The 27,319-nt window shown below is 44.6% G+C and overlaps 1 protein-coding gene across 5 annotated transcripts in view; it reads right to left on the bottom strand.

Moving 5' to 3' along the window:
* The window catches only part of FNIP1 (folliculin interacting protein 1), a 735,567-nt gene that overhangs the window by 131,934 nt on the left and 576,314 nt on the right, over positions 1-27,319 (bottom strand). For all 5 annotated transcript variants that reach the window (XM_069652526.1, XM_069652529.1, XM_069652527.1 and 2 more), the window contains one exon: positions 1,226-1,395. In XM_069652526.1, coding sequence (XP_069508627.1) covers positions 1,226-1,395 — 170 coding nt within the window. The remainder of the gene's footprint in view (positions 1-1,225; positions 1,396-27,319) is intronic.

Here is a 27,319-nt window from a genome sequence, read left to right as displayed (position 1 = left end):
GGTGTCAATGGGCCCATCAGGCAAATTTTAAAAGTGTGCCTTTAGCAATTGCTACTATTGGAAACTAGCTGTTTGAGTCGATAATCATGCTGCAGTGCACATGTTTCAAAAATTACTTTATAGAAATACATTCTACCCTTGATTGTCTGAGGGGTCAAAGTTTGACATCTGAATGCATGCGGAGGTCAAAGGGCATGTGATTTCAGCTGTGCTGATCCTATAAGCTTGATGAAATGACACCTAGAAGCAAAGAATAATGTTTTACATACCAATAAAACATTGAGGTAGGACTTACAAAACATAGCTAAAAGACTGAATGACTGTGTAAATGCATGCAATCCGATTGCCTACAATAGGCAGAAATCCCAAACAACAATAACAAATAACCAGCAGAACAGGCTCAAAATTAGTTTTCATGTGAATGTGCCAGTAAACCACACTGTTGCTGCTGAACTGTATGCCAGCATGGAAACACTGATGCCTCTTCGCCATCATCTACTCTTCAGTCAGTGGCTCTGATCCTTTCTAGTTTCTTTGTGTCCTCACTTATCCCCTTCACAACTCTTCACCCATGGCCTCACCTCCAGAGTTTGCCAGTGATGCTCTCTGCTACTGGGCCTAGCAATGCTGCAGTGTTGCCACACCACAACGCTACCATTTAGTTGCAGCAATACATCTAATTGTGTATCTTTCGCAGGCATATTTGGTGACCAGCTGTAATGCACCAGCCTTTTCACTGCATACGGCAAATGATGTGCCAAAATGAATGAAACTGCTGAAGGGCAATCATAATAGAGCGCTCTGGATGGGCCAGGCTCAACACAGTTTCATGGTTGATTATATGGCAAAGATGCAACCATAAGTATATATCCCTAATACTAAGGGTCCACACAAATCCCTTCTGGTATACTATGAATCCTAGTTCTACAAGGACATTCAATGTAAACATTTTAGAATACCTTTCATCGATCGCCTGGTTGCATTACCTCCTTCTCCAGCGTAGACTTGGACACTTGCTTAACCACTCAAAAAGTTAATATTGTAAACTTTGCAATTATTTGAAAATAGCTTCAGGTATCTGGAAAGGTAGGACATGACACACAGAACACAGTCAAACAAGAAGCTGCTTTGACGCCCAATGCACATGCCTACGACGTTTATAGCCTGGACAAAAAACTAAAAAAAGAAAAATGAACAATCGATCTGCTCCACCCTTCAGACGTACCTAACTGCGCCCAGAGTGGATTGTAAGGATGGGTTTTTGCCAGCATGTCCACACTCTGCGAGGAATGTTTTTCTAGGAAGGTTCTGATGGGTGGCTGTCCATTAGGCATGACTGTTGGGACCCAGGCAAGGTGGTTGGTCAGGACGGCAGTGAGTAAGCCTGGTAAGAATCTGAAAAGAGAATGGCATCCAATGTTAGTTGGCCCAACAGAAACATACAGAATCCGTTTTAATCCTATACAGCAATTCAACAAATGATGCAAAGTAGACAGGTATGTCAAGCTTATGTTCGTGCCTTGAAAACACTTGTATATAGGCGCGTTATAAATGCCATATAACAGGCTCCAAATTAAGAGGGACGGAAGAGACGTTGGCGGGTTAAACTGCTCTCTTATGAAAGTCTGAGCTTCTTTAATGCAATTCACTCTAAGCAGCATTCATCGATACTGATGGAGGTTGTATATTGCCTCCAAACCCTATTTGTAACTGCTTACTGGCAGTGGTCGAAGTGTACGAAAAGAAGTAGTGGAACTATGTTCCCTGCTGGCCTGCACCCACTCCCCACAAACCCCATCATCCCGCCCCCTCTCCCACACAATACACACACCCTGCTGTTTAAGGGAACGTAGAGTGCAGTGCACTGAAAGTGCAAGTTTCAACTTCCTCCTACACTTTTATTTTAAAACAATATCATTCCGGAACGGTTTCTTTTTCAAATAAAAGTGTAGGAACTGTAAAAGGTAATTTTAAAAAGTACGGGAGCACCGCTTCCGACCGCTCCCTCTCACTTCGACCTCTGCTTACTGGCAAGGTGTTTTTCAGCCAAAAGTAACATTATAAAATCGCAGTAGGTCAAACTCAGATCACCATTGTATTTAGCACAGTTGCACAACAAATGCACAGCTCACAAACGTGACCCCTTCTCGGATCTCCACATTCATCATTGCCGCCTCATAACTTTGACATCAGCACTTTCGACTAGACAACACAAACCATCCACTTTGCCACGCCACTTACCTGCCGTCTGGTTCTGAGACCGGGGGACTCGCAGGGTCCTGTCCTGGCCTGTGTATCCACGTAGTGACTTTCCCGCAGCGGTTTCCTTTGTGGTTTTGCCCAACAAAGTGTCAGCATCATCTCGACACTGCGGATGCGCGGATGGCCATGTTCATCATTCCGGGCATGCGCAGTCCTTAAAGCAGTGCAGATGTCACTGCTTGCTCTCCAAGCACCACTTTCGCCCTGTAGCAATACTTTAGGAACCGGGTCGGTTGAGGCAGTGAGTCTCAACGTGGTTTTCCGGCCAGTCCGTTTTCCGCCTTCCATGTTCCTAGTGCCAGTTCTTTGTCTTGCCCAGGTTGGCCCCTGCCTCTGCTCATTTCCCCTGCCTTCCTGCTCCTTCCTCCCTGTCCCTCCTTGGCCATGCCTGCCTTCCTTGCCCCGCCCCCCCTGCCTGTCTGCCCTGCTATCCCCTCTGCAGTTTGGAGTACCCCTTTGCTTGCCTTGGCAGCCTCTCAGTCTACCTTGGGGTTCCCTACTTGTCTCGTTAGTCAGCTACCTGTCTGTCCTGGTTCTTACCTTCTGTCAGCCTTGGGTTCTGCTTCCATCAGTCTCATCTTCCAGCCAGCGTTACCTGTGGAGTCCTTCTGGTTGTCCGCTTCTCATCTCATCCAGGGCTACCTAGTGACCACCTACATTGAAAGGCGACTCAGCACTGACCCCTGTCCCAGAATTAGGGGAGGTGTTGGGTTGGTTCTGGCCATGTTCATCATTGGGTTGGTTCTCTGCTCCGCCTCAATGTCTCAACTCCACCGTTGACTACCTGGCTTCCAGATCTAAGCAAGAGCCCCGGCGAAGAGGTACGCAGCGACAGCGTGATGCCCAGTGTAACACTTCCATACTCATTTGCTTACCATCTGCTCCCATCAGTCCTGTCCTTTAAGCACAACCTCAAATGAGTTAAGATAATTGAATTTCACCCAACGTCTGCAACGTTTCACAAATCCCTTTCCATCTATGCCTCCCCACATTTACTATGAACTCCCTGCAATAGCATTGTCAACCTCCAATCTTCTAGCATGAGTATTTAAAAACAGGATACTTCTTATTTAACAGCTTCGCTGTGTTCCTCAATTGCAGTAAACATGGCACATGCAATCACACTTTCAGGTTGGCATCCAATTCAGAAACCATTTAACAGTTTCCAAAGACAAATGCAGAATTATAAGCAAGCATCAAAACTAGTTTGATGTATCCAAAGGGCAGTCACTGAATTGGGCAACACCACAACAAATACTTATATTGGTCACAAAAGCAAACACAATTTCATGTCCGGTGCAGCTGTATAAGATTGGATTTAAAAAAAAAAATCCATTCTGACACAGTAAGATTTGGCAAAATTTGGGATAACGGTCTACTGCAGTACCCCATACCTCTGAAGGAAGCCATCTTGCGCTATATGTAGTGATGAATACTCTGGATACAGCAGTGATGTCCAGTTGGATTCCACCTTTTGGCTGCCACTCATATGATTTCCACTATCATCATGTTATCTTTATAACTACTCTGGATAAAAAGAGAGAAGTAACCTCTGCCAGTCAGGTATACTTATATTCTAAGTTACTAATGGTTCCAGGCGGATCACCTCTCCCCGTTCTTATAGTAATGTGAATTATCATAAGGCTTTGATGCATTACTATCGGAATCCCCATAATCAATGAGGGAGTTTCATCCAGGCTTGAAAGACAAAGCAATGCAGGAAAAATTGTCTTTTTGAAATTTTGATTTCATCTCCTTACTGAATTAACAAGTCTTCTTCTGGCCCGCTGGTCAGTTACTCAACAATGAACAGGAGTTCTGTCCCTGTGATTCTCAGACTGACTGCCCATGCTTCTCAGAGCCTGGGGAGGAGAGGCGTTCCAGGGACACACGCGAAGACTGACCAAAGAAGTGCACACTAGAAGCTATAATGCAAATACTCCCCTGCTTAGCACAAAAGGGTCTGAGAACAAGGCAGCAAACAAAAAAAGTCATATTGGAAGTTATGGTTGTGACCGTTCACAAGGCAGAGTGTGTGTGGCGTAAAATCAATACAAGCAAAGGGAGCTTCTTTGCATAGGAGGTGATGAGAAAGAGAGGGACGATCCAGAAAATAAGTGTTTATGTGAAGTTGTTGTTTGGCTCTACACAGGGCAGCGCATGTGAAGATGAAAAGCCCCAAGAGAACCAAAGTAAACTGTTACTTGGGAGTGGAAATCCAGACCCTTCCCAGTGTAGCACAGGGAAGGCTAAGAGAACAAGAGTTAGTCTCCCTTTCAGAGGATATACCAGTCAGATATTACAACAAAGGGAAATCTAGAAAAGCCCATGTCAAACTAAAATTTTGTAAAGTCAGAAAAGGCTTCTTTGTGCAGAGTGCCTGCATTGCATTGACTCTGTAATGAGAGATAATTGACTTTTAACGTCTTTGAGGTCATGTATTTGTAGTTAACCAAAGCAACAGACTGGAATGGCCTTCTGAAAGTGTTCACAGAAATATATTGAAGTCCTAGGTTGGAAGTGGGGTCCAGACCTTTGAAACTAGCTTTGATGGGCTGTAAAAATATATTTTCAACACAAGATTAGAGTCTTTCAAAGTGGTCAAATACAGGTTCCGGTAAGTCCTTTTTGCCTAAGGATAGAGCCTGCAGTAGCCTATTTTAATGTCAGAGCTTGCCAACTCTGCAACACAGAAGAGGACAGGGTCCAACGTGCCATCCATTCAGTGGATTAATTTCCTTTTCCATGCAAGTGTGCCAAAACCAGGCCCGCCTGCCAGGGTTCTGTGTTCTAAATATTTCCTTGCTGCCTTAAGGACATAAAGCTTCTCTGATAATCATCCCAATTCTTTTAAATTAAGGGACCTGGCTGCTCAGGGCAGATTGTGGGATGTATGAAGAGCAAATACCCAAGAAAGAGGATTCTGAACCAGTGAAAACATTCATGGAGGGAGTAGCCTGGAAGTTTGGACGCAGTCTTAATAACACTAAATGCTGGACCACTGAGGAGCTACCAAGATCATGTAGCAATTTCTGGTTCACCTCAGCTGATTTTGGACTACTTTTACTCTGGCTATGAGAAGCACAGCCGGAAAGGCATTCATAGTCGAACCTTCCCAAGGAATGTGACGGGTGCTTTCTCCACTTCTTCCCCCATGACATCCACAGTATTTACCCAAGACCCTCCATGACATTTGAGGGGTTTCTAATGCTGCCTTGAGTCACAAAAAGGTCCAGCAAAGGTGTGGTTTGCCATCCAAGAGATAAGCCATTCGTGGAGGGAGACCGCCTTAACCTGGAGGCCTCCTGCCAATTGAGTGGCTGTAGAAAAGTGCTGATTGCACCAGTGCCTCTCCATAGAAGTTGAAAGATGGTATAACAGTCATGTTTGTCTGTTAGAATTAGAGCTCTGATTGATCCAATCAATGGAAGGAAAGCTTAGAATGCCAGAAAAAGTAAATATTACTTACCGTAATGTCTAGTGCACTTCTAGTCCATAGTCCCCTTTCCTCCATAATGTATTGCTCCCCCCCCCCCATTAAGGACGGGACTGAAGCCATTAGAAATGCAAAAGTGCTTTCCCATAATACATTTTGAAGGCATGTGTAGGTGCAGCTGCAGGGTGTGGGTTCAGGTGCAGAGTTTGGCTCCACCACGCAAGCCCAGTCAGCCCCCCCTTTTTCACGCAGTGGGTCTAACGACCTAGGCTATCGTATTTATGTGGACTAGAGGAAGGTTCATATGAAGGAAAGTAGACTGTAGACTAGGAGTATAGGAGTCCCTACAGTGAGTAGATTATTCTTACTTATATATCCTGTTCCCTTCCCACCATACTGCATGAGTGATTTCACACCACAAATCCTACAGAAAGAGTAACCCAATCTGTTCTAAGAGACTATTTTCTCAGTACTGCCTGGCCGAAAGCTGCATCTCATCAAGAGCTAGCATCCATGCAGCAATGCCTGCAGAATGAAGAGGGGTTAGACCAAGTAGCTGATCCGATGATCACATTCCAAGGGACTTGTAGCTTGAATACCATAGATGTGGTATTAGCCCTCACTGCTCGAGTATGCAAGCCGCGGGGGAGGGGTTTAATTCTGTGCCTTATAAACATCAGAATTGATGCTACCATCCACCTAGCAACAGAGGCCTTTGTGGCTTGATGGCCCAAAGAAGAGCCAAGCTCCCAAATGTGGCAGAAAGAGCCCCATATTGTCAAAAGACCTTGCTTTGAACCAAATAAACTTGTTGAGCTCTGACGTCCAGACAGTGGATTGTCTCCTTAGTCCTCGCAGAGGGCAACAGAAAGAAAGTAGGGTGAGATACCTCCTGATTAATGTAAAATGAAGAGACAACCTTAGGAAGAACGGAGTGGTGTGTTCATAACACAACCTTGTCCTTGTGTAACAGGAAAAGGTTCAGAAGGTGTTAAAGCTGGTATTCCGCAGGCCGAGGTCAGACACGTAACCCAGTCTTCCATGTCAACAGTTTGAGGTCCACCAAGGTCCTGGATTCTACCAGTTTATGAGCTAATGCGGAAAGATCCACATTCAGATCCAACACCAGGTGAGGCCTCCTAATCAGTGTAAATAGCTTGATGATAAAACATCATCCAGCTGACAAGTGAGTGGGTTTAGATTTGTTTCAAGGGCTCCTGTGTACTCCCTGCCTGGTTCAGAGTTTCACCCAAAACAAGTCAAGCCAAACTAGCAACTGACTTTGTGTTCCCTTATTTTCACCTTCCAGGAAGACAGAAATTGACCCCCAAAGATAGGCAATGATTCAGTTCTACAAAGGCAGGTGTCCCTGTGCCTAGGTGCCCTGGAAAATGAATGAGGACTCACCTCGTCAACACGTATCTTCCTTGAAACAAATTCCTTTAGATATTCTGAAAAGGATCAAGGAAAAATTCTCCAGCATTTTGACACTCCTTAAAGGGATGGTCTAGTAAACATTTTTATTTAAAAAATAGATAGGCAACATAAAAAAAAAAGAAATACTAGCATTCTTTGTTTTAAAACTTCCTATGTAAAATGTTTAGCTATTCAAGCTCAAAATTCGCTAAAGCAAGCACATGGGCGCATCCATTTTGTGAAATGGAGGCCCTCCTGTGCTGGCTTTTGCGGCACTAATGAAGGAAAAGCCAGCCAGCTGTAGTAAACAAAGGCTACCGCTGGGTGGCTTTCCCTTCATTAGTGCTGTAGGCGGAGGACGGGTACCGGAGACCAGAGCAGGAAAGCTGCAGCTGAATCTCGGTAAGTGCTATTTATTTTTTTTTAAAAAATAAGCACTAGCTGCGGTTTTATTTCTAAGTTTTCCGGGCTGGAGGAGCCCGGAAAACTTAGAAATAAAACCACAGCTTTAAAAACGTTGTATTTATGTTTGCGGTCTCTTTTGAAGCGACCGCAAACATAAATACAACGTTATTGTGTTGGAAAACGCTGCGGTTTTTCTTTCCAAGTTTCTCAGGCTCCTCCGGCTCAGAGGAGCCTGAGAAACTCGGAAAGAAAAACCACAGCGTTTTCCAACACAACCGCGTTGTTTCTGCCTGAATCCGCTTTACCATTTGGGGCTCTCGGGCTCCCCACCGGGAGCCCGAGAGCCCCAAATGGTAAAGCGGATTCAGGCAGAAACAACACAGCATTGCGGAAAACAACCGCGTTGTTTCTGCCTGAATCTGCTTTACCATTTGGGGCTCTCGGGCTCCCCACGGGGAGCCCGAGAGCCCCAAATGGGAAAGCAGATTTAGGCAGACAACGGAGCATTTCCCATTTGGGTCTCTCGGGCTCCCCACGGGGAGCCCGAGAGCCCCAAATGGGAAATCAGCTGCAGGTAGAAACACTACGCGGCATGTAAACATAACCACGGGTGTTTCTGCCTGCTGTGGCTTTCACTTTGGGTCTCCGGTGCTCCCCTGGGAGCACCGGAGACCCAAAGTGATAGCCACATCAGGCAGAAACACACACGGTTGTGTTGGAAAACGCTCCGAGCCGGAGGAGCCTGAGAAACTTGGAAAGAAAAACCGCAGCGTTTTCCAACACAATAACGTTGCATTTATGTTTGCGGTCGCTTCAAAAGCGACCGCAAACATAAATACAACGTTTTTAAAGCTGCGGTTTTATTTCTAAGTTTTCCGGGCTCCTCCAGCCCGGAAAACTTAGAAAAAAAAAACGCAGCTAGTACTTATTTAAAAAAAAAAAATAGCACTTACCGAGATTCAGCTGCAGCTTTCCTGCTCTGGTCTCCGGTCCCCGTCCTCTGCCTACAGCACTAATGAAGGGAAAGCCACCCAGCGGTAGCCTTTGTTTACTACAGCTGGCTGGCTTTTCCTTCATTAGTGCCGCAAAAGCAAAAGCCAGCACAGAAGGGCCTCCATTTCACAAATGGAGGAAAGGGGACGGAACGTAGGCGTAATTGCCTTTACTTCCAGATCATTGATAGAGGATGCAGAGTCCAGCGGGACATAGGTGGTGCATTTGATAGTGTGTGACCTTCGACCCAATTAGGTACATAAAAGGGGATTCCCATCAGATGGTGGGTCACATAAACCCATCACATTATTTCTGATCTACCCAAGGAGAGACAGATCACTGACTGTGTTGTGCCTCCTCTTTCAAATTGCTGCTACTTTGGTTGCGTTTCCTGGCCGAAGAGCCTGGAGGAAGGGGAAACCAAGAGGCAGTAGACGCTTGGCCATAGGGCTCTCAGAAAAAGCGGGGCCAGGATACAATTAACCCTGAAAATCTACATATGGGTATTTACCGCTGGTGCAAGTAGGTTGTGGTTGCCACCACTATCTTGAACACACCCACAGTGGAGTGGATGTGAAAGGGATGCACATAGAATTAGACAACCTGGCACTGGGTGGAAAACCTGAGAAACAGACATTGTGGAGCCAATATGTTTTTGTGCATACGCATGCGTCCCCCAATGTGAACAGCCATTTCCCAACTTGTAAGGCTGTGAGTATCTGAGCATATGTGGCCATGTTGAATCTTAGTTTAACCATAACCGAAGAGCAATAAAAGTCCTCAACTCCATTTTTTCCTTCTTGGGCACCATGAATAAGCTGACATCCTCCCTCAAATCAGATGAAGGGAGAGCTTCTAGGGCATCCATCTGAAGCAGTTGGGCTAGCTTTGTTATTCATATTCAATTAAAGGTGTTAGGGACTCTAGGAGAGGGGTGGAAGATTAGCAGACGAGTTGAGACCTCTGCAAATAGCCACATTGTCCAAGGGTCATTATTAATCATGAAAATCGATTTTGCCAAATCCTTTCTCCCACAGTAGAAGAGTGTTCCAGGGTCTTGAGAAGGACAGAGGGGTTGTCTGCAATGAATTTGTAGTAGCAAAGAACCACTTCAGAGGCATTGCGGCAGTATCCCTCCTGTCATAGGCTCTTGCTTGAAAGGGAAAAGGACCTACAATGAGTGCCCCCAGACTTCTCCAAAGATGAAAGGGAAAATTCGCATTCTGCAGAGGAAAATGACTGCCGAGAAGTGGAATAATGGGATTTCACCAATGGGGACACTCCTGGTCTTCTCCTATAATTCAGGAACCTGGTCCCTTTGAGCCGCTTGTGTGTCCAAATGTGATGGACAATTCATTGTATTTTTACTGTGTCATTTTTTGGGGGGTCGGGTGGGGGAACAGATCCCAAACCTACCTTCTGTGCTACTGCCCCCTTCACTCACCAACCCTAAAAAAAAAAACCTGTAAAATGTCCCTTTACCAAATTCAGTAAAAAACAAAATAATAAAACCCAAGGGGAGCAGGGAGGTCATCACCAATATAGCTGCCATACACTAAGGCATGTTATGCGCTAGCTACTTGCTGGCCAGTGCAGTACTTCTCATTCCTGTTAGGAGTAAGTTATGTGGCAAAGTAACCAATGTGCGCATACCACTAAGACTACATATTTGCTAGCCTGCCGGAGGTGGAGGGCACTTTTGAGGACTACTTTCTTGCTGATGCCATCCTTTAACTTGCTAAATCCTATTCTTACATGTATTCCTCACTCTGAGGTTTGAAGTTCAATCGATGCCACATGTTTCATTTTCAGGGATGGCGTTGAGTGATAGGACTTGTGCTATTGGTGGAGGGATGGTGATGCAGCTGCAGTCTGTTCCACCATTACTGAAGGCTTCCACTCCCGCCCACGCCCCCCTACTACTCAGCGGAAATAACACCCCCCAGCGTCTGTTGCTACAAAAACTAATTGTGGGGATTAAGAGCCTAACCTCGTGGGGTAAAAGACTGGTGTCTACCTTCGGAGCTGAGGTGTCCAATAACTTTTTTCTTTACATCCATTTAAATAGGTTGTTATACCTAGAAAGGGGATGTAAGGAACGCTCTGCATAGCACTCAAAATAAAAAAAAATACAGCAGCAACGGCCCCCATGCAGCCCCACCTGTGCACAAAAGGCTACCCTTCACGCAGCCCCTGCTCCAACCGCTAGTCCCTTTGCCTCAATTTTACGCATATTAGGACACTTTTGAGCAGAGAGGGTATGGTATATGGAGGACATTAGACTACGAACTCAGAATACAGGATTCACTACAATGAGTAACTTTAACTTGGTCCTAGATCCCTTCCCCTTTCCCCTCTCAAATGGGAGATTATGTAGTAAATATCCATAGAGGAAAGGCAAAAAGATTCACATAACATACCAGGTTCTTAAGAACCAGACAAAGGTGTGGAGGAGCAGGGAGGAGGATGAAGTCCAAGCATCAATTTACAAAAAGCTCAACTGTTGGAACATGAAGCTGTCCTACTGATGTCCTCAAGAGGAGCAGATCTGAAAAGCCAACAAGACCGCCTTCTGCTATGACCTTAGACAATAGTAGAAAGAAGGGTTTAGCACTCAAATAATGGAGATGATTCAATGGCTCAAGGTTGCATTAGCGGCTTGAGGACCTCAAGACAAGCTCCGGTAACAAACAGGAGGGTGGAAATAACAGTAAAATACCCTCAAAATGTTAACCAGATTCTTCAAGGTCAAACAGTTTCCACTGGAAATGAGATAAGCACAAAGGATGGAAAGATGGGCGCAGACACTTTTTATTTTGATTCTTGGATTTGGCAAGTGAAATATGAACAACCGGCCATCATCCAAAGAGCCTTTTAGAGTAGCAAAATCTGGACCATTCGTTTTGCATTAAGAAGGGGTAGAGGATTTTCAGGCCGTTGAGAGAATGCTCTAATGTCTGCTTAAATGCCTAACTGACCATAGACTAAGTCCCCAAGAAGAGGACTGCTATGGAAAAGCTAAAGGGAAGAAACAAAGCACTTTCCCAGGCTGCTGGGGTTGGAGGCTGAGCTCACTCAGCACAGTGAGAATTCATAAACGGCAATTGATGGAAATCTGAATTATAATGTGTCCAGGGACACCAAGAAGATATAGAGTGAGGCAGTAGAAGCTACTGCATCAGAGTTTCTGTAAAATCTTGGTCATCATTGGAATAGGAGGAAAGACAGAAGGGGCGATCTGACGCATCCGCCATAGGACTCGGTCACACCAATTCGAAAGGCACAGAGATGGCATTTCTTGCTCGCTGCTGTTCCAAAAAGATCTATCGAGGGTTGACCCTAGCAACAAAAAAACCTGTTCTGCCAGCAATGGAAATAGTCCTCATTCCGGTGAAGTTTGAGCTTCAAGCTCAAACTTTTCCCAGATGTTAAATACCCAGAGCAGTTAAACTGCCATCAGAAAAATGCTGCTCAGAAAGGCAAGGGGGAAATTTGAAGAGCTAACAAACAAGGTTGGGGAGAATAAATGCCAACATGCTAGTTCAGGTAGAAGATAGCATGTCAAAACATGCACACTCAAGTTCATCAAAGAGGGAAGACGGGCCTTCAAGACTAGGAAGCCATTGAGTTCCAGAAAGATGTGTCTGGAGTTGCCATAATCATCCCACACATCTTGGCCCTTGAGGAGGGGTATGGCACTGGGAGACCTAAGCAGGGATTAATCAGTCGTGAGTCACTGAAGGGGAAGCAGATCATAAAAGAAGCCCCTGTGAAAGATCCTGCTCTTGGATCCATCATGCAGGGTTTCTCTCACCTGCAAAGAAACAATATCATGAAAAAGGGGAAGCTGGGAATGGAGACTTGGGCAGTGTGCTTGATTGCGATCCACCTACACAGTTAAAGGGAGCCTGTAGGGAATAGCCAGTGATGTTCCAGGAGGTAGTAGTGATTTTCATTTATATAGTGCCTTTTCCCCATGTGTATGGCCTCAAAGCACTTTGTTGTAGAAATGCCCTCGGGGACAGAAGTCCAGGGGTGGGAAGAATTCTCATTAAAGGCTTAGAATGTGTGTGTGCATTTAGCTAAATTAAGGAATTAGGTGGGCTGGCTACGCTGCAGTAAGCAACCCAGAGGGAGTTCAGTCTCCCTCTCTGTCTCGAACTGGACCACTTCAAGTTCTTCAAAAAAAACTCAAGCCCTTTCTCTTCTCCTTCTCCTCCTTCTCCTTCTCCCCCTCACCCTCTCTTGTGCTAACCATCCCCTGTGTCGCTAGGGCCTAGTCCCTCAAGAGTCCAATAGGGTCCTGGCCTTCTACCAAATTGTCCCCAGCAACCACCCTCTGCACTGCCCTCTGGACCCACACCCGACTGTCGGTTGGTTTGCCTCCACCCTGCACTTACCTGTTGGGCGGAAGACCTACCTCTTCACCTGGGGTGTCTCCGCCCATGCACTTCCCTGTTGCCTTCCCAATGGGCACCTCTGGCCCTTCCTCCCCTAGAGGAACCTAATAGCACTTACCCCAAACCCCTATTTCCTTTTCTTTTCACTGCACTTGCACGCTCAAAATGTCGCAAGGCCTAGTAGGACCGCTGTTCATTTACATGTATTCATTGTCATTTTCATTGTTCATTTGCTCCCTTGTTCTCTTCCCTTGTGCCTTTGTGGTGCTTTGAAACACTGTCTTGTCGTATAAGCGCCTTATAAATATCCAATAAATTAAGCGGTCAGGCATGTGGATGGGTGCTGAGGGAGGTCACGACAGAGCACTAGTTCAAGAGAATCAGCATGTGGCGAGCTAGAATATTGTCGTAGGTTGTTGCTGTATTGTAATGGCATAGGTGTTGAGGCAAGTCTGGTGTAAGGAGCAGAGTCTTTGTCTCAGTCGTAGCTGCATTCTCGAGTGTGTGGATGGGTAGTCATGCCTGCAGCCGATGTCCACCAAAGTGCTGCATATATAAATAACTTAAGCTTGGATGGAGCTTTTCTTTGATCTTGCTGTGTGATCCGATTGTGTAAGGACACAAGCTACACACATATACTCTAGGAGCTATAGACAGGCTACCCTCAAAGTCCTATAAGCGTAAATGGTCCAGATATCTTATACTATCTTCTAGATGTCGCAGACAGCCTACCTTAAGATCTAGGGCCAAAGGATGTTCTAGCATCATAGACAGGCTACTCTATATCTTCTATGTTCCATGATGGATTACCTTCACAAATCTTCTAGTGCAGTATCAGGGATACCTACATATATCATTATGTGTTACAATCGCTACCTTGTAGATATTCTAAGTACAAAGAATAATTAACCACCATATATCTTTGAAACACAATAGACAGGTTAACATTATAAGGTGCCGCCCAAGGTGTCCACTCCCAGATCTGACCTGGTGGAGCATCTTCCCCACCCTTCAGTCTGTCTAAGCTTCACCAATCTTAGAAGTGAAGTACATGTGCTAACCATCATAATCTCTTCTAAAGCAGTGCATGTGCGAGTCTTCACAGTTCTAAATGTGCAATTGTCCTTGGAGTAGCTGGTGCTTGGGTTATCTGTGAAGGCTGAATTATCTCTATATTGGAATAGGACATGATGGCCGAATTCGTCTTGTATTTGTAATAGACAGGTTGCCATCCTTGAACTTGAGATTCCAGTTTCAAGAACATTCTGAGCACTTCATCAGCAATCCCCTTAAAAATTTGACACAAGATGGGCTACCAGTGTGGGTCCTCTAGGTGTGCAGCCGAGGAGAGTGTAGTGGATGGCAATAAAGTGCAGATTTCGTGTCCAGAGCAGCAATCCTAATACATTTCTTTGGTAATGCACCGGCTACCATCAAATTGTCAAGCGCTGCATACAGGTAGCCTGAGCGCACCACTGAGAGCGAAAGGAGGCCATGTGGGCAGATGTGCGTTCGTGTACACCGACTGGTCAGCAGATGGGTGTGTAGGGCGGGCGGCCACGACAATGGCCGGCATCCGCCTGTGGGTTTATGTACAACCGGCTTGTCAAAGTTTTGGTGTGTCAAGGGCATTCAGCCGCACCAGAAGCCAGCTCCGGCCTGTAGGTGTGAGCACACAGGGCTTGTTTGTGTTTGGATGTGGGTTAGGTTGTTGTATACGAGTGAGGCAGTGGCGATAGAAATAAAAGATGGGGAAGAGGGAGTCAGGTTGCCATCTGCAATACCAGGTTTTGAGGGCCTTATCAATGCAGCGGATGGGGAGTGGAAGCGAGTTCCAGATGGCGGGGGCTTGGATGGAGAACGAGGATCCTCCCAATCTAGTGGAGTTGAAATGGGGGATAACGAGGAGAAAAGCAGAACCAGATCTGGGGTCCTGGTAGGTTCATAGTGTGTGAGATTATCATAGAGGAATTCGGGTCCAGTTTTGTGCATGGCACGGTGAGTAATGCACATGGTTTTTAAGGTAGTGCATCTGCCAATAGGGAGCCAGGTGATGCCCAAAAAGAAGTTCAACGAAACCCTTGAGCACACGGGCTTCACAACAAGGTTACCGAGGTGGTAAGATCCAGGGGAGACGACTTATGAATTTCCTGGGGGGTGCCCAAATATAGTAAGTGACATCACCAGCAGTTATATGACCGCATTTGCACGTAGTCACCAACTTGGTGCGAGGGGGGCGGGGCGCTGAACAGGGGAAACATTGGCTAGCATGTACTGCATATAATAAGGTCAAGTAAGAAGGAGGTTCACACCTCCCAGTTGCATTCCAGTAGGCCAACACTGCCCCTACACCACCCCTCTATAATCATCCAGGTTGTAGTAGCCCTCAAAAGGCAAAGCAACACAACTAGGATGGGAGAACGAATTGCCATCCCATCCTGTGAGTGTGTCAAACCTCGGAGCAAAGACTGTGCGTGTGCCTCCTACCTTGGAGCACAATCTCACTAAGTTGGTGCAAATCTCGCAAGTGGGTGCATGGGAATCCCCATACTTGTGTGTGAGCTGCAGACCCCGGATCACATGCTCACTTCTTCAGTGCTAAACTCTGGCCAAGGCTCTTTGGGCAAGCATTCAGGATGGGTCTCACACCTTTAAACAGTGTGATATATTGAGTGGGCACCTCACTCCTTGGAATAGTATACCCGTTGCTGGTAATCTCACAACTGAACATACAGTTTCACTCTTGGTCATCTCAGTGACCCCATGTATATTAATGGAGACAGTCTCCCATCTGGGAAGACAATTTTATTTCTGTTAAAACACTCTGAATTCTCACTCCAGTTTTCTCGATTTATAGATCCATACCATAGTCATTCATTGTGTGTACAGGGATGATAACTTGTGTCTGAGAGAGCTCATTCTTTCATTCAGGAGAGATAAAGGGGTAACAACCCCTAAAGAACCGGTCCTTGAAAATCCCAACCCACCTACAGACACCTGCCTAAAAGACAAACCTTGGTGCACCAGCATCCAAAACGCCCTTAACAAAATCAAAGGACTCCAAACTAAAATTGAAGACAAACGCCAACAACTTTCCAACAACAAGCCTACCAACCTTAGCTCAGCAACGCCCCTCGCCACCAAATTGGGCTTCACATTCAAGAAAGTAACTACAGCAGAAGTTCAAAAACTATCACCTCCCTAAAATCCTCGAACTGCAAAGGGGACAGCTGTCCCACCCAGATCATAAAAGACGCAGCTAGAGACCTATCATCACTAAACTCATTAACCTATCATTCACCAATAACTCAGTTCCCAGCAACCTAAAACAATCATTGGTTCTCCCACTCCTGAAAAAACAATCACTAGATCCAGCCATACCCACTAATTACAGACCCATCACCACTGTCCCATTTCTGTTAAAAATCCTGGATAAAGTCGCCTACCTCCAAATTCAGGAATATCTGGAATCCAACCAACTGCTAGGAATACATCAATCTGGCTTCAGACCTCAACATGGAACACAAACTGCCCTTGTTGATCTCAAAAGTCAGATTGATGAAATCAAAGACAAAGGTAATGCCGCGATCCTACTCCTTTTAGACCTTTCAGCGGCCTACGACCTGGTCGACCATAATATCCTCTGTAGCCACTTACCCACCGCAGCTCACTTCTCCCCGTCGGCCATCACATGGATACAATCCTTTCTGGCAAACAGAACCAATGCGGGTTTTCTCTACAACAGCTGCAGCAGACCCCATTCCCACCTCATGCGGGGTCCCTCAAGGCTCCTGCGTCTCCCCCACTTTGTACAACATATTTACAAAGCCACTATTTAACCAACTGGACCGTCTGGGTGTCACCTGCAGCCAACTCTAACCTCACCAAACAAACTAACATGATCGCCTCAGCCTCCGCCTACACCAGCAAGCTTATTAGGGCCAGTAGACCCTTCCTATCATCTAATAGCTGCCTCACTCTTGCTAGAGCCCTCATACAATCCAAACTGGATTACTGCAATAGCCTGTACCTAGGTGCTAACCAATCTATAATTAACAAACTACAGGTACTTCAAAATAATGCACTACGTGCAGCGCTCAACGTCCCCAGGCGAGAGCACATCTCCGCTGCAAGGAAATTGTGCAAATGGCTCTCCATACGACAAAAAATTGACCTGAAAATCATTTGCCTCACATGTAAGGCTTTAAACCACTTACCCCCACCATATCTCACCAATAAGTTTACCATGAAACCCGCCACCAAAACCACTAGGATCCTCCAACACCTTATGCCTGACAGTGCCCAGATTCTTCCTAAAAAGAGCGGGAGGGAAGAGCTTCACAGTACTTGCCTCCCAACTTCCGAACACCCTACCTCTCAACATTAAAACTATTGAGTCCTTCCAGATCTTCAGGAAACACGTTATAGGTTGGCTCCTAAACAAAGAGTAGCACCACAGATAGGTGGGCACACCTCCCTCTCCGTAACTATTTCTGCGAACTCTATAAACTGTTGTATTTTGAAAGTGTAGTACCCCCACTCTTAACTATGTTGGTATACTCTGTAAACTGCTGTATATTGAATTTGCTTTTGTCACACTTTGTAACCATCCTCTTTAAGCGCCCTTCTACCTCTGGGTTTGGAGCGCTATACAAATAAATAAAACAAACAAACAACCCACTGTATGTGGGATCAGGCTCATTTTGCCCCATGGCCCCTCACTCCAGAATGAGTGAGCAGGTTTCAAGACCCTGCTGATTCTGCTATCCTACAAGCTCGAGCCTTCTATCCCTTGCCCCATCACGTCTTCCAACATCCTGAGCAGCAGCTTATGTACAGCAGGCAGCTCGGGACATGCCTGTTGCCAATTGAATGTAAAGCAGAGTGGCTGAGAAGTACAGGGACTGTGCCATTAAGAATAAAGCAGCTGTGGTGGGTGGAAGTGCTGCTTCGGTGGCATCAAGAGTATGCAATTCCCTGCGGGGTAGTGTTGGTCATTTCCTATTGAAGTATAGCAGTCCTATTGAGAAGTGCCATTAAAAGTGAAGCTGTCCAGTAAGCTGGATCAGTGCTGCCCCATAAAAGGTGTTGCAGCCTCTGTGAGAAGTGGCAGTACTGTCCCAACGGTGAGAAGTGTAGTATTTTCACATTAACTATGCTTAAGCACTTTGGGTTATTGAATAGTGCTGCTACATTCTGAGTAATTCCATCCCTTTAAATATATCAGCTCTTGTATAACCACGACAGTGTTGAGTTATTCTGATGATGATATCAGACTTGCTCAATAGTTCTGGTTCTCTATCATTAAATGTACTTCAGATCTTCAGAGTCTCGGAAGGATAGCTCAGGGGCAACGTGCTCGCCTTGGAAGCAAGACAACATGGAGCAACACAGATTCGATCCTTTAGTCCGCGCTTAGAAACCTCTGGGTATTACGTGCATTATAAATCACCAATTAAAATTAAAATAAATAAATCTGCTGAGAAGTGCTGGGCTTGTCAATAAGAGTGTAGCAGCTCAACTGAGAAGTGCTGATGTTGTCCCATCAAAAGTATAGCAGCCCCACTAAGATGAACTAGCATTGCCTCAACAAATCCATAGCATTACAATTCTAGAAGCCCTGTTGCCAAGAGGGGTGCACAGATGTACAAATACATCCAACCCAAAAAGATTTTTAGAAATTGAGGGACAGACTTGCTATGCATCTGTGCCTCCATTTCTAAAAATCGTTTTGGGTTGGGTGTACCTCTAGTTGCATGCACCCAGGTGCACAGATGTAGAAGTATACCCAAACCAAAACGATTTTTAGAAATTGAGGGACAGATGCAAAACAAGAGCCTCTTGCTTTGCATTCGTCCCTCAATTTTTAAACATCGTTTTTTACCGGCTTTCACCCGGGCTGCCAGAGAGAGACACAGTATGGATGGAAGAAAGGGCCATCCATACTGCGTCTCTTCTCTCCGGCCCGTGGCCAGGGGAGGCGGGGGGGCTCAGCTCCGAATTCATTCTGCCATGTGGAGTGGATATCTGACCAATGGGAACTAATGTTTTGGAAAGCAAATGTTGACTCTACTTGGCCTAAACATTTTATTCTGAGAAGTACTAGGCATTTCTATAGGATCCCAGGACTGGATTTCGAGAAAATGTGTCAAGCTAGTACTTAAGGTTTAGATTGGGCCCCTACCCGAAACCAGAAAGATTGCAAAGACTGCACCCCAGGTTTGAGACAATTACCTGCGGTTTGAGAACGGATTTAGGCACTGACTAAATCACTCCGATGAAGGGTCGGGAATTAGGTACTGGAGGGGTCAACTCTGATGGAGAACTGGGATTAGTATCCCAAGGGGATACATCTGGCCAAGGGTTGGGATTGTGCCCCAAGTGGGGCACTTCAAGGTTTCCCTTTGTGTTGTCGTGACACAAGATATTATCTATCATGCTTTAGTGGGAAGCCTGGAGAGTATCAACAGGACAGGGTACCAGAATGAAAATAAATACTTCAGTGCTAAAGGGATGGGGTTTATTACTTTTCACAGCAAGAGAGATTCAACTGTAGAGACTTAAAGATAGCGTCCAAGAGTGTTCTGACCCAGACACTTGAGGCAGAGCAACTGCCGGTTTGCAATGGGAAAGGAGTGCTAGCAAGAAACTCAGGACTTGAAACAGAGTAGTACTACAATTGAAGGAAGAAAGGCAGGGACACACACGGATCATGATGCTTTGCAACAGGAAAACGGAAGTGGTGCACACAGATGTACAATGCTGTTAAATTTACAAAGCAATTAAAAAAGGTCCCAACCACAGACAACTATATAAGTATAAGGAAATCATCAAACAAAAACAAAGGCTATGGCATGGCACCAGTGTAGATCTTCACCAGCACTGTTAGGTCTCCGTGAGTTAGCACAGCACACCACTCAAAAAAGTACATGCAAAGCTCTTTATTTGTATTGTTAAAGTTCTGTTCCAGTCTTCAACCTCATGTCTCTAGATCAAACGAAAAGCTGTCCGTAAAAGAACAGCTCAGGAACTTGTATTTCATTATTCACTGCAGTAGTGAATATTCAAAAACTCTTTCATGCTTGTGATCTAAAGGAGGTACCAAAGAATGTTTAAGCACCCATAATGTGTTGACTTCACTGCGCATGCTGAAACGCTTTTTAAAATGCAACATGTTTTTAATTCACTGAAAGTGTTGGGACAGTTAATCTCTGGGACTGTAGCAGGACATTCAGAACGCCTGGTAACCCTAGGCAGGAGGTGCACACCTGCTAGCCGTACTTGTATGGGATTACACACGCATGCACAGCGGTTGATGTATGCTTGACTTTATCAAAGGGGCTCCATTCTGTGCCCTTTCCACAGACAATTTTTAATTTGTCTGGGGAGGCATGGGAGGTCGGTGTAGGAGCAGAGTAAAACATTACAGAGTATTTGCGAGCAATAACTATTCTACTACCTTGAACTGGATTACTTTGTTACAGCAATGACTTGTGTACACCTTTGCACCACAATTAGGTCATGGACAACCCTTATGAAATGATGTATGCATGTAAGAGAAAACCTATGCATTTTCTCAACTGTTCAAAATAGGAGTATATTGCAGGACACCAATGGTCCTCTAACACACCAACACCTGTGTCTCGCAATCAGCTTGCTTAATGTGTCATATTTAAATAAGCACGATCTTCGCTCAGGTACCAGGCTGGTTAGCTTTATTTACAGTTAATCAAACCAGTTACTCTTCAAGTAGGTAGTAAGACAGGGAGACACCGGGCCATGCCTAGGCGCAGCAGCTCAGGTCTGTCACTCTTGAATTCATACACACATCGCGCACACCCAACATTATCGGAGCTGTCATTGGTTCATATGGCCCAATTATGAAACCAGGCATGATGGGTCAGTGAGACGAACACTTGCTACACTCAAGTCGAAATACCACTCAAAATAAGCAGAACTTACTATTGTAGTTTAATTTCAGGCCCAGATCAGTGAATGAGGGGCCACAAAAATAAGTCGCTCAATCAATGTAACTATATTAGCAGTGTTTCCGTGCCATGAGCATTTGCAGGCCTGTTGCACACACTGCATAGTCGCACTAAAATCATATTGTGACTGGAAGGGGGGCATGCACAGGATTTTTAATATTGAGATACATTTGAATAAAACAAGTATTGTAAATAAAAAATAAAAATGCGGTATAGGATTAAAATAATTGTTATAATTTGCGCTGTAATTGGATGCAGTCTTTTGTACACGCATGGTATACAATGCACAAAAGGGCTGACATGGCTGATTTAAAGTACTGCGCGAGACATCAGACGGAACTGTGTTCTGGTAATGCCCTGCAAACACTGATGTTGACATGCAGCAGGGGTTACTTGAGCCAACTGAGTTTTTACATTTTATTTTACGCTGACACTTTCCCAGTTAGTAGTTACAATGTGATTTGGAGGAATACTTCTTAATGGCACTTAGCTGATAGTGACATCTAGTTCTGCCACGAGACGCCAAGCCTGTGCCACGCTTACGTAACAAGAAACCCAGTGCAAATAGAAACTGGGTGCAATTACTGGATCATGCGGGAGACAAAGCCTTCCGCCATCTGGGCTGCAAAACCGTTGGAGCGTATTTGTTTGTTTTGACTTCTGGAAAGCGTTGTGTAGTCACGGGATCTTGGACTGAACTTTGAACAAAGAACAATGTCATAGTGTTGAAAATAAAATGTCTGGCAAATGCACGCTATTATAGTCTGACGCATGATATATCCTTAGCTAAAATACTCCACAACAAGTCAACAAACACCTCAAAGAAATAAACCCTTTTTGAAATAAACCGTTAAACCATCGCACTCTAAAGAATTTTCCGTGAATGCAAATTTCACAGGCGGTTCTGGGCCATTTTAGGGCAAATTTTCATTCTGCTGACTTCTCGCTGCACACCCGTCACGCGCTCTCCGTAAGCAAAGCAGCCAAAGGGGAACCTGTGGGGGGGATCGCCGTGTCCCTTCTGCCCCTATCAGAGTCTTTTATTCACCCCGCCCCTAAAACACTCACTTCCTATGCGCTCGGCCCAACCAGTGTCCTCCCGCCTCACAGGCACACTTGCTCCTTGATGGGTCAAAAGCGTGACATTTGTGTGTGGGAGGGGGAGCGAGGGGGGGGCGGTAATAGTGTACCCTAATGTTTAATTTCGCAAGTGTGCAATGTTTTTGGGGACCTTGAAGTGCTCCAGTGACCAATACCCTCCTGCATGCAACACCTATGTGTACCCAGAGGGATGGGTCCACCACCATATAGAACATCACTGCAAACAGAAGAGCGCAGAATAGGAGCCTCAGTAAGTTGACTGGCTACGGGTGGGACAGCAATAAAGATTTGAACGTTTGGGTGACTGCTTGTAAAATGTATTCTACATGCAGGCTACCTCCATGGCTCTTACATGTTCTCCCTTCCCCTTCATACTTTTCTTTAAATGGAAACAGTGGAGCGATTGCCACTCCCTCAGTCTGGGGCATGGTATAGCGTACAGGTCATACATAGGCAGGTAGCCTCGTGGTCCTTCCCCTTTACTGGAGGAAAGTTGATGTATTACTGGAGAGCTGGTGGTGGTGGATGAACAGCTGGCAGGGTATCCTGTGCCCCTAATAGCTCATCAATGATATTAGCGGTCATTGTTAAGACAAAATGATACTAGGCACTTACAGCAGTGAACATGCGTCCTTGAGCCACTCAAGCCATGCAAAGGACACAAACATTCCCTGCTACACTCAAAACATTCCAACCAAAACTGTGCATTTCTGTTAGCTCACTGTATGCACTCACCACAGGATTGGTCACCCGGACGTAGGCCACCCGCCATTGCCACGACATGAAGGTGTGTAAATAACATTACTCTCCAGGCACTGCCATGGGATGAAACAGTTTCTGCTTTTAAGATTTACAAGTAACATTGCAGGTCTGGTGCCATTAACTATATCTTATTACATGTAAATGAATGCAATCCCATTCATGTCCTTTCTCAGTGCTCGACAAGAATGGCAGCCATGCTCTTTTCTCCTTGCTTTCCCTCACCTTGCTTACATTGATGTAGTGTGTGCACAAAAGTGTGTTTGTGTGTGTGCGCACCTCACCCTACTACTTTGAGGTGTTAGCCTCCCACTATCTTATCTAGAACATGTGTGCCAGATTGCCCCAGTGCTACAGACCAATGCAAAGTCCCAAATCCAGGACACAACCAAAAACCCAAATCACAAACCTGTAGCACCTCGGCCACCCTGTATTAAGCTTTCACTGGAATGCTCACAATCATTGTTTGGGGAGGAGTGTCAATCTGACCATGCTAAACAGGGTAAATGTAATGAGGATGATGTCACAATGATAAAACACTTGAACCCAAGCTATTTATATGCTAACACCCCTCCGATATTTTGTACTGGCGAAATAACTCTGTTGGGTCTGACACATCTTGACCAGAGATCTATGTGCACTGTGGTAACGGGAATAATAGCACAGGTGAGAAAGTGTGGGATAATATTGAGGGAGGCGTTAAAAACATCAACACCCTGATGCTCATCGAACTCAAAAAACAATCCAGACTATTAAATGAACTTGAGTTGACAATGGTTGCGTTACCTGAGTTGTGCAAGAAAGTTGTTGAAGGTATGTAGGTTGAACGAAACTGTAACGTGCCATCTAAGGATAACTTAGCGCATGGGAACAGAGCAATAATACCGCATCAGTCATAGATGACACCATGGCATCTGCTGCTGTTGTGGAGAATGCAAATAGTGACTCTGTTGCCGTACTAATCAACACAGCCAGTGTACAAGGTGAACCAAATGACATGGGCTATGTTGAAGAGGGCGATATCGTAAAAAGCGATGCAGAAAATGAGGACGTGGCTCAATTTGCTGTTAAAATATCGAAAAAAAAGGAGAAACAATTAAAACGCAAACAAGCACGTGCTATGAAAGCACCAAACACATCCTTGCGTAAGTTTATGCGAACCATAGCCATTCGTGAAGCCTTGTCTGAATGTCAAAAATATAAGGTTGCCAGTATAGATGGTGTTATTCCCTGTAAGAGTAGTTTAACTACACATACTCTGCCCGATCAATCAGCCGTTACAAGGGCAGTTGGTGACAGAATTGAAAAACAACAGGAGTACTCAGATGGTACCCTAAAGCTGTCTGATGTCCTTAAACACAAAGAAGCCACAGCAAGGATTGATAGTAACCTGCGAGCGTTGGAACGTGGGGTGCTGGATATTTTTGACTTTTTTAAAAATCCAGATGCTCTTTCTCGCACTAATACTGCCGCATCTGCTGGACCAGTAGGTGTGGGCACCTTGGACGATTTAAAGAACCACACTGTTTCTAACAGACAGTAACTTGTCAATAGCAGGGAGTACGAATGAAAAAGGCTCAGCCTGTAGGGACTTGCAATCTCATCCAGGGACATCTGGCCCAGATTTACGCAATGGGAGTGATGGGAACTTGAGTAAGTGTGACCCGCAAAATGTACCGGTGAACGATTCAGTAAATGCTAATGGGTTATCAGTAGCAGCAGTTAGTATACTCATTGAGAACATCTTGAATAAAAAAATTCAAGAGGCTAAACAGACTATCGAGCAATGTTGAGGAAACGACAGAGCAAGGCAAACATGAAAACATTCCAAATACAAAGCAACAGCCTGAAATAGTATCAACAGGTAATACTCAAGGTGAGTGTGACCCGTCTTCCTCATATATTGAGTGATAGGCAAATGCAAAGTGGGGATAGTGAGTTTAATTTGGGAACCGTGCACCACAATTGGGATAAAGACTTTAATAACATGATCCCGAATAACCTCAGAACACCTGTTTTCCCTAATGAGCCAAGCCTAGTAATCTACTATGTGTTCAAGGACAGGGGTCCCAGATCCCTAAATAGGCCGTACATACTAAATCTATTTAGGAATATCCAAGAACTAAGCCTGATATCATCAGCCGACATACAGCTTGTGGAGTTTATCCACAATGTTAGATATGCTTACGTCAGGATGGTAATTGCTTCACCTTTAGTGAGAACGCAGATACTGAAGGAGGTTGGCTCCATGCAGAAAAGGGGATTCAACGTAATTCCCTACCAAGACCTTATTAGTAAGATTCTGGAAAGTAATCAGAATAAAGTACGAGCAGATTACATAGACAGAGGTGCAGTAGCGAATTCACACAATGACGAAGGGTCTTCGATTATAGCTGACGCCAGATCGCAACTGAAGGCTTTGCAAGAATGGCGATGGTTGGCAATATCCTTGAGAGAATCCATTGAACAATTAAAAAAAGTGAATAAATCCCATCAGCAACAAAATACCATACAGCCTTGTTTCTTGGAATACTAGAGGATACTCACACATAATTGTGAAACTTCTTGAGCAGTTTACTTTTATTCTATTACACGAAACAAGGGCTGTAGGTAGTCTGATGCTGGATGGATTCGGAGTTATAAATCTGCCGGATAAAAAAAGTATTAGGGGCCGACCTAAGGGCAGTCTCGCCCTTGGCATACCGCTCGGATGCTTCAATCTCAATGGAGTCCAGGGTAATGATATTGGACAGTGCAATAACTGCTACCTTCAAAATTAAAACTAAAGGATACACTGTTGGCATATTAATGATAAAAATTTATTGGAACACTGCAACATATGAGGACCAGTTGAAAAATCTGTTTGTGTTCCTAAACAACAGGATTGGAACGTGGTTGGGTATGTATCCAAGTTGTTCCTTACTGCTGTCAGGGACCCTGAATGCAGATTACGATTTGACATATAGATGTATAGAGGCAGCTTATGGTTGTAATTTGCTGGTAGTTGGGGCATGCAGCCTAAGTATAATACTATCCCTACATGGTATGCGAGAGGACTATAGATATATTTTTGTGAGTAACCAACTACAGGATGTATCAAGTAATATGAAAGTACAAAGATCTGCTGCGAGTGACCATGCAATGTTGTCTATTATCTTCCCTTGGGTAAAGTTATCTGATGCAGTGTATCAATTGTTGAGAGGATGGAGGTGTGCGCTTCAGGTACTCAAGTGAAATGGACTCCACAGAATCTTACGAAATTTAACTCCATAATGTTACAAGACTTTCATTCGTATTCTCTTGAATGTAAAATGGAAACATATTCTGGTGCAGTATTTAACGACTACTCGTGTGTAATGCTGCTACAGTCAAGAGTTGTGAATTCACGTCAACAGGGTCTTGTTAAAAGTAATAAACACACATTTGATATAGAAGTTAAATGTCGCAAAGCCCAACTAAGAAAGGAAATTCGTACATTAAAAAGATAATGTTGCATCTGACGAATTAAAAAGAAAAGAACTGTAGACAAACCTATAAAAATTGGGTTATTGTGCATCGTTTTGTACTTGCGCAAAAAGATGGAGAAACAATGTTACAAGCAATGAAGGGAGGGAATACACAAAATGTTTGATCAATAATAAGCAGTATGGAAATAACACAGACCCAGTTGACATCTATTCTAATAGATGCAAAGGTGTGGATTACGTATTTTGCTAACCTATATAAGATCTCAGATGTGGAAAACAACGTTTTGTACGGGCCTAATGTTCTGTGGTCATTAGACCTGTCTGTAAGTAATATTTTAAGACACATTCGGAAAGCCAAATCTTCAACCACCCCTGGTCCACACAATTTATCATTTGTTACTTTGAAACATAATGCACCCATGTGGGCTGGACTATTGTACTTTTTGTTTGAGGATATTATAAGCTCAAAGAGGATCCCAGTGTCATGGAAGATGTCATATATTCTACTAATATTTAAGAAGGGTAACCGTTTATGTCCCATGAATTATCGACCCATTACGGTAACAAATGTTGAGTCTAAGATATTTGCAGCTATAGTTCTAGAGAAAATGAATTTATGGATAAATGATCAAAGGATATTAGATCTTAGATTGGATTTAGGAGATCAATGGGTTTAGACGTTGGAGGGTTGCTAGTATCGTATTTACAGAGTATGTCAAGAGTTAAAGGCAAACAGTCACTATATATTGCCTCCATGGGCCCAACAATGGCGTTTGACATGGTTGACAGGAACACCTTATGGAAAACCCTGAACGAATTTGGAATTGATAAAGGGCTACTTGATCTTATAATATGCCTTTATTCTGACACAGTGATGAGGGTACGTCTTAATAACAAAGGTTTATTGTCTGATGTTATTCAAACTCACAATGGCTTAAGGCAAGGCTGCACATTGGCGGCAACCCTTTTTAATTCATACGCATCTCAAGCAGGGAGGGTTCTCAATGTGAGTGGCCTGATCTCACCAAAGATTTGTGGCATTGACAATAAGTGGGTCGCATATGCGGACAATTTTTTATTGTTTGATGGTAC

The sequence above is a fragment of the Ambystoma mexicanum genome, chromosome 3p (genome assembly GCF_040938575.1).
Source record: "Ambystoma mexicanum isolate Mex_15411 chromosome 3p, UKY_AmexF1_1, whole genome shotgun sequence".
NCBI classification, from domain to species: Eukaryota; Metazoa; Chordata; class Amphibia; order Caudata; family Ambystomatidae; genus Ambystoma; species Ambystoma mexicanum.
This window is presented reverse-complemented; position numbering and strand designations above follow the sequence as displayed.